We start from the raw sequence: 8763 nt of genomic DNA, 5'->3' as shown, positions 1-8763 counted from the left end.
GATACTTTTCCATCTTACAGTCAGGTTGTTAATGCCCTGATTAAAGAAATCACTTGGCTTTGAACCAAAAGACATGTCGATGTCCTCTTTAACACCTTCCATATTTGCATATGTTTTCCCATTAAGATAATGTTGCAGCAAATGAAAAAGATGGTAATCTGATAGTGCCATGTATGGAAAATATGGTGGGGGGGGGGGGGAGAACTTTTCAACCCAACTCGATAATCTTGTGTTGTGTCAAACGTGCTACATGAGGACATGCATTGTCATGGACAAGAATAACACCTTTCCGATTGAAGGGCATTTCTGATGAAACAGAATATGGGACTCAAATGACGAATTTGGCTCATGAGTCAATTGTGGGAGGACACCTAGAAACGAAGAAGATGGCAGACAGATGTCAGACTAGGGCACGATGGACCATACATGGCAAGTCAACTACATCCAAAACCCGTGCCACTGAGTACCGACATCCACGTGTGGGTAGGAAAGAGGATCATACTAACAGCAAGTTGACTACAATCCAAAACCCAGGTCGCTGGGAACCGACATCCATGTGGGGTAGGAAAGAGGATTATACCATCTTCACTTCAAGTGCAAGAGACTGAAGGGAATCAAGACCCCCCCCCCGACTCCTGATATATTGATCCGGGATCCTGACAACCGGTATTGAAAACAAAAGTGAAACTGATCAAAGCCAGCCCAAGATCAATAACAACCTCGGAATAAGATACATCGAGGGATAGCAGAAAAGAAAGAACCTCTATCATAACCTCTGATAGAGTATAATTGAGGAAGGGATATGGACATCCATCATTCATATGTGAGAAGTTATGTTGATTAGTTCTACTCTAAATCCAAAACCCAGCTACTGGGAACCAACTCCCACGTGAGAGTAGGATGAGGGTAAATTGTGATTTTGACGTCTCATTCCCATATTTTTTTTGTTTCATACCACCACCCTACCCTCAACTGAATGGTTTTTTTAATCATTTCTATATTCTGTTTATATTTTATTATCACATTCAGGATGGAACTGGAAAGTGGTAAGGACTCTCTAACTCCACTAGAAGAAAAGAGAAGTAAAGTGTGGTGGAGAGTCCAGAGGAACATCAACACCTGAGACAGTACAATGGGTGACCTCGAAACCCTATTTGTAAAAGAAGACCATACCAATTTTTTCAATACAGACCATGGAAAGGATGGGCAGATATCCTTTTCTGCTTTTCCCATGTAGTCCATGGGTGGGTACAGTCTGGGATGGGAAAATTTATGAAGCAATTTTAATGCGAGGATAAACCTACCAGCAATCTTGTGGAACACCCCATCTCATGTGTTGCATGGCCTTATAATTATATGCAAAGCGACATGGCTTGACAGTGTGGATTAGAATGGTTAAAGTATACCTGCTCAGGCACCACTGGCCACAGAGCAAAATCTAAACAATAAGGAATAATAATAAAAAGGGAAAAAAGGCCCCTGAAAATAAAATAAAGAATAAAAAATAACTTACCCAGTCAAAATTGCACTGAAGTCTGAAGAATGGCTACAGGTGGAAGACAATAGCCCAAATAGAAATAAACCATGATCCTAAGCAAATAGTGAGAGACAAATGTATTAGGAGTAGTCCACATGCCCAATTGAAGAATTTTCTCCAGCGGAGGAAGATGAGATGACAGATAAAAGGTAAGATGGCGAATTTGATGAGAAGACACCAGGAACAAAGTATGGGAGGAAGACGATAGAGAGGAATAAGCTAATCAAATCAAAAGCCAAGCCCAATTGGTGAGGGTGGAAAGGGAAGGATCACGAACAGAGGATGGTTGCCAGGAGATAAAGAGGCAGGAATGGGCACCACAGAAGGAAGCTGTGCAGGCAATATAACAGCAAAGAGCACATACAGAACAAAGAAGTCTATCTGGATCAGGCTGAGAATAAAGGTGGGAAATGAAAAGAAGGGAAATTGGCAAAAAGGGGGAGTTACCCTCCCTAGCTGCCAGAGTTTTGGGGAGGAAAATACAATCCAGATAAAGGAGAATATATGTAGGATGATAAAAAGTATGTGAATCATCGATGGCAAATAAATCAGACCGAGGTTGAGGAAGAAATGAGGCAGACAGAAGAAGAGGTAGCGGAAGGGGAAGTTGGAGAAGCTGTGGAAGCCATGGTTGAGTCAGCCAGTAAGGAGCAATTAAAAGGACTTGACCCAGAGTGGTATGGATGATTGAAATCACCAAAGCAAAGAAGTTGAATGGGAGGATAAACATACAAGTATTTGTGAGTGAGAGAATGAGGTACTGTAGACCAAAAGAGAGGTAATTTGTGGTTGAGGAATGTGGCAGAGGCATCTATGTGAGCAGTACCCAACTTACGTGGAGGTAATGTAAGGTATCAAATACATCTTTCTGAGTACTGGTAACAGTGCCAGAAAGTGGTATACTGTGAAAGAACTTAAATGTTTTTGAAACTTTTGTGATAGATTCCTAGAGATTTACAATTATTTATAAATAAAAATCACAAACAATATAAAAATAACTAAATTATTTACCTATGAAAACTATCAACCATCTTAAGGTGAATTCTTAAGTCTTTCTTTGAGAGATGTTCCAACATCCTAGCATCCACTAAGCACTCCATGAAAGTTGATCGGTACTGAGGTAGACCGAGACTAGGAAGCCATTCATTTCCTATCCACTCATGATTCATTTCTCCAAATACTAAGCTCTAAAGAACATTAAAGCTTATCTTATTTTTATGTACAAATAAAAACATAACATGACAATGATGAGACCTCTACCAAGACAATAATAACTATTGTCTCTGTTTTATTACTAAACTAAACATGTAAACCAGATAAAATATTCGAAAAAAAGGGTAAAAAAGGTCCAATAACAAACTAAAATAATAGGTTAGATGCCACCTTCAATTAAACTGACGAGTTTGGTGCTTATTCCTAACTTTTATAAAAGTTTCTAGTTTAATCTGTCAAATCACCTGCCAGTTAAATGGAATTGTTATGAAACAATTAGTTAAAGTAATAACCATAAAAAAAACTTGACTGTTCTGAAGAATGAAATTTTGTGAAATGATATAAGCAAAAAATGTTTCTCTGGGTGTGTTGCACAAATATTTAATGTTCTCAATTATGGAAAATTTGCATCATGGTCAATAGATCTGATTTACTTTTTTGTGATGTTTTTTATGCCATGCTATCTTTAATTGAATTACTCATGCACATTAAGCTTCAATCAGAATCACAAACAAGTCACTGGAACAATTTTACTATAAAATTATTGATTTGTATGAAAACTGTAGAAAATAGTACTTACAGTTCGGATGGGCTTGGGTGAAGAAGGACTAGTAAGAGCAACCATCTCTTGTATGGCTAGACGAAGTTTCAAACGGTGGAGAGGATTACTAATGCCAATTTCTCGCTGGATTTCAGTGTCAGACAAAGCAGACATAATAGCACCACTTTTCACATTTGCTTGACAAGCTGCAACATACCAGGCTGGCATTCCCACCCAGAGCTGGAAGGAAATGTAATTTTGAAATTAAACTTCATTACGTAATGATAACTATCAAAATGATATACCCACCCAAAGGTGTAAGGGGACATAACACCTACTTCAACTTTACTACATAAAAGGAGACAAATGTAAAATATCATGCTCATATCCATCCAGAGCTGTAAAGAAATGTGCTTCCAAGTAAAACTTTTCTAATTTAAATTCGAATATTAAGTTGTCCTTCCTAATTAAGAGCTGTAAAAAGACATAACTCCAATTTAAGGTTTATTGCATATCGATATATGATCAAACTATCATACCCACTACAGCTTTTCAGGAGAAATTGCTTAAATTTAAGCTTTACAAGTTAAAAGTATAATATCCACCTATAAATTTAAGATAGCATCTGTAACACTTAAGTATTATAATATCAAGATATTATACCCAATCTAAGCTATTAAGAAGACACAACTCTAACTTAAAATTTTCCAAAAAATAAAAGCATAATATTAAATGCCCAGTAAGTGTCCTATTAGAACAGTATACAGACATACCATCAACTCCTACTTTTCAATGTGTATGTTTAATATCAATCTGCTAAATCTACCCAGAGCTATAAAAATATATTTTTACAGCTTAAACCTTTATATATAAAAGTATAATATCAGGGTGACATACACATCCATTCAAAACTGTATGGAGACATAAAGAGGGTTGAGTACATTATATTAGAACGATTTTGGAGCCTCATCATATAATTACAGTCCATGTCACCATTTCTGGTTATGCTCTTTTTCACAACCATGCTTTTTGCCAATGGCCCCTCAATGTAGTTTTCACTACAAAACACTAACACAAGGCTATCATGTTTAAAGCATACCACTTTTCTCTGCTGGCTTTCCATAATCCAGTTAGTGTATGAGGACAAAAGTTTCCTAGAACCAATTTTAACAACTTTGTTGCAAAGAAATCTGTAGGCATTACATCTTATGACTTCAAATGGAATAGCATTTTATTCTCCAGCTGCTTGATGTATGCAATAGTTGAATTGGAAGTTTAACTGGAAGCCATATATCTTGGAGAACTCACACTCTGTTGGGATCATAAAAAAGTAAGGAAACAAAGCTGGAGATATCAAAGACATTATTTACTCAAACTAGAAACCCTTATTATGGTTCCAGGCTGTTACCTAGAATTAACTTTGGTGGAGTCAAAATAGGTATTTATAGTTTGAGTAAAAAATGTCTACAGTATCTCCAGCTTTGTTTCCTTAATTTTTACAATCTCTATTTGCAGGTTTTTAAATTGCCAACTTTTATTTTCTTCTTTGCTGGCTTTTTTTATGCTCAGCTATGGGCAAAGGAATAACTGATATGGTAGCTAACTTTATACATTGAAATGACAATAAACATAGCTAGTAGCTAACTGATACACTTCATGATGAGTTACTGTAGCTATTGACTGTTTGATTGCATTAGTTTGAGATGTAAAATGTTAGGCTGCAGTTGGAAATTGTCATGGAGATTTGTTTGAGAATATAATGAGCATTTATAGTTTCTGTGTAACTCATTTTTCTCTCTCTCTCTAGATATATATATATATATATAATGTATAGCAATGGGCAAATATATGCCTAGACTAAGACAACCCTCACTAAGTGCGTATAAAATTTTACCAGTAGAAAAGCAGCCTTTTCAAATAAAACATATGTCTAAAACATTGCTTTAAATAAATTAACCTTTGTGTAAAGTAATTATTCTATAAATGTGCGTAATGAAATTTAATTTTATGTATATTGATTTTTTTTCTTTTTACTCCTTCACTTCATACATAATATAGGGGTTGGCTCCCTAAAGACACTGATTGTATAATGTACAGATCATTGAGTATCTACATGTTCAGTAATCTAATATTCATCTATTATTGGCTGGTGATTCCTGTTTTACCCTGCACTTAAGCTTTTTGAAGGAACACCAGATGTTTTTAAGAAAGCTCACTTCAAGTGGGTAACGATAACATTGGTTACACTAAAATTATGTTTTTTAGTTTATGTAAAATATAAAAGAAACAAATCAGCTTTTCAATACCCATACGACCTTCACAGTACCTTATTTAATATTTTACAAAAGTTGTTTTTGTTGTAGGTTGGCAGAGAATGATAATAATTACAAATGGCCATTTTGGGTGGATTTTCTTTTCGTTGTAAATCTAACATTCATACTCTTTTTTGTAAATTTTTAAATATACAGCCTTAGTAGTCAATAGTAAATGTTTTAAAGTGTTGTTTGAACTAAATCTTTACAATTAGAGTTTTGTGCAATTCCTATTATGAATCACTATCATGGTTCATAATACATTTTGTCATGATGTGTACTGTTACCTGGGTTACATGGACCACTTGTGCTACTGACCTGTCTTTGTGGATTCTTCCCTATTACAAGACCATGTACTTTGCTTACCAAGGAGGGGTACAGTTTGTTATAGGTCTCTTTCTGGATGGTCCTGGTGCCCAAATTTGTTCCATATTCTTTGTTTTCTAATGGTATTAACCCATTAACTACAAGGGATATTCCTGTTTTGGAAATTCTAAATCCTTGATTTGAACACATCTTTATGATGTGAGTGTATGAATATTTTCCAGTGAAGAGTGTGTACTTATACATTCCGTTCCACCACAGCTTTATATCAACTCTGGTTGTCATGTGACTTGTTGATTTGTATATTAAAAATCATCTTAATATAACATACTCAACCTTGTACTTTCAAACTATATTTTTCTTAGTAGGTAATAATAGAGATATAAAGGCATAAAATCAAGTCGCCATACCCAGCCAGTTAAAGAGAAGAACTTTAAGTCTCAGGTTTTTTAGGTAATGATAAAATACTGAGCTGGTATATCTATCCAAAGTAGCAAGGTTACATACTGTAACTCCAACAGAAACTTTACTACATAAGGTATATTACAAAATTACATTACTTTCTACAGCTTTAAGGAGAAATACCTTAAATCTCAACTTTCCATTATAAACTTATAATATAAACCAAGGGATCTACAGAGGCACCTCTAAATCTTACAGTTTTTCAGCATAAAGGTACATCACACTTCCATGCACTATTTTTAGTTTAATATGTTTCATAAATGATACATTTTGTAGCAATACTACAAAAGTGAATACTGGGTTACGTGTAAGTCTGGATTTAATAAAATGTTTTTTATTAAAAACAAAATTATTTGCCTGGAGCAAGAAGTACTGATCAGTAAAACAAATTTAGTATTCTCATGCATATGTGACAGTTTTAAAATCGGTCCTATATACAACACAAATATTCTGAATTTTGACTGAGTTCATATCACTACCTTACCAAGAATGGCGAAATAAGTGAAGAAACTTATATTTAACCTTGTAAGTTGACTGTGAAAACATCTTCAAAAATACGAAGTCATATAAATCTCATTCTGAAAACAGTTGTGCCCTTACTGTGATATAATTTTATTCCATTCTGACTGCATCAAATGACTATATGAATGGAAGTTAGGAAATAATCAGCATATTTCTATTGCTTATGTATGTTTTAGATACAGCACTTTGTAGCCCAAAACTGTTTAAAACAACACATTTAATATCACACTAAATGAAACAATCTCTTTGATTCACATGTGTATGTTAGATCATTTTCAAGAATTAAATGTCCATTTTGTGAACTATGCTCTTTTAATCTACACATACAAACCTCTAGCCATGCAACAACAGTAGGACCATTCCACAAAGCAAATGGAGTTCCAGCCTTCATAGATTCAGCCAGTAGCTCATGTCTGCCAATAAAAGATTCACAAGTTATCAAAACAAGTACTTACATTTTGTTTTTAATATGTAAAACTAAAATGGTATTCATACAGATGCTGATCCATCATTTGTTTTTAATAAAATGTGTAAAACTAAAATGGTATTCATACAGATGCTGATCCATCATTTGTTTTTAATAAAATGTGTAAAACTAAATAGTACTCATACAGATGCTGATCCAGTATTTACCAAACAATACTCACTGTTTCTAGGGTATTGACTAGAAACAAATTCTACTTATATATTTCTAGAAAAATAGATATTTCAAAATATTACAGTCACAGTTTAGACTTTTCTTCATCACACCAAATACAGTGCACTAATGTGTGTATTTAGGTCTCGTGAAATGCAGTTGTCTGTAATGCAAGTTAATAGATAAATCTCCTAATACATTATACAATTTTTTAAATCATTTCTAGGTTTTTTGGCCTTTATAACAATGCCAGAACTCAGCAGTTTAGGGTTAAGAATTATCAAAATATGCAGGAACAAACACCATGAATGTGTCCTATCCAAACTGAGAAACACCTTTCAGGTGTCAAGTGTACACCTGTATATTAAAATTCAGAATATAAATACAAATAATATTTTTAACTCGATTTCAACAATGTTTAACTTAGAAATATTTTAAAATTTAGATTTTGTCATTATGTGACAATTATTTAGTATAATTCCCAAAGAAAAGAGAAAAATGATCTGTTGAATTATACTTGTAATATTTTTACTTGTAATAGATTTCAGTTTTTACATTTTTTCTTGTCATCCCAAATATAAAGTTTATATTTCCTAAGAAACTATCATTCCTTGAAAATATAGTGATTCATGTTGTCTTTTTTTTTCACTTGATTTTCTTTCTCTATTACTGATTTTATTAGTATATAGCTATTCATTGCTACTCTCTTTTATGATGCCATAACATGTGATCTGAACAATTACTAATGAAGTCATCTTTGGAAATAACTGTATCAAAGAGATTATAATCCACCTATGTTAATTTAGTGTAAATAAAGTGGCTTGAGCAATAATCTCAAAATAATTGTTCTGGGAGTGAACAAAGGTTTCAAATGCACTCTGAAATAATCTATAGATTTAACAATTTTTATAGTTTTTTGGGCATTTTTTTCTTTCCTAATTATTAAGTATGTTTGATAGCTACAGAACTTTTCTTCTATTACAAGAAGTAAGCTTAATTACGTTTAATGAGTAGGGATGATCGAAAAATATTCCTGTGATTTAAATCCTAATCTAATGAATGTTAAATTTAAGTTCATCATAGTGAAACAACACATACTGATAAATAATGGCTGGAGACGGCTTAAATGGGTAATGAAGCAAACTTTAATATAAGTTTAACATAACAGCAAGTGTACAACGTTTCGACATAATGATGACAAAACCTTGTCGAAAAG

General features: G+C 33.7%; 1 protein-coding gene across 1 annotated transcript in view; it reads right to left on the bottom strand.

Annotated features, from left to right (window-relative positions):
* LOC106477828 (liprin-alpha-2-like) overlaps nucleotides 1-8763 on the bottom strand; it is a 35426-nt gene that overhangs the window by 12037 nt on the left and 14626 nt on the right. The window contains 3 exon segments of the mRNA XM_022381516.1: nucleotides 2549-2724; nucleotides 3330-3530; nucleotides 7242-7323. Coding sequence (XP_022237224.1) covers nucleotides 2549-2724; nucleotides 3330-3530; nucleotides 7242-7323 — 459 coding nt within the window.

This window comes from Limulus polyphemus, unplaced genomic scaffold (genome assembly GCF_000517525.1).
Source record: "Limulus polyphemus unplaced genomic scaffold, Limulus_polyphemus-2.1.2 Scaffold170, whole genome shotgun sequence".
NCBI classification, from domain to species: Eukaryota; Metazoa; Arthropoda; class Merostomata; order Xiphosura; family Limulidae; genus Limulus; species Limulus polyphemus.
The sequence above is the reverse complement of the archived record's forward strand: the minus strand, read 5'-3'. Positions and strand labels throughout refer to the sequence as shown.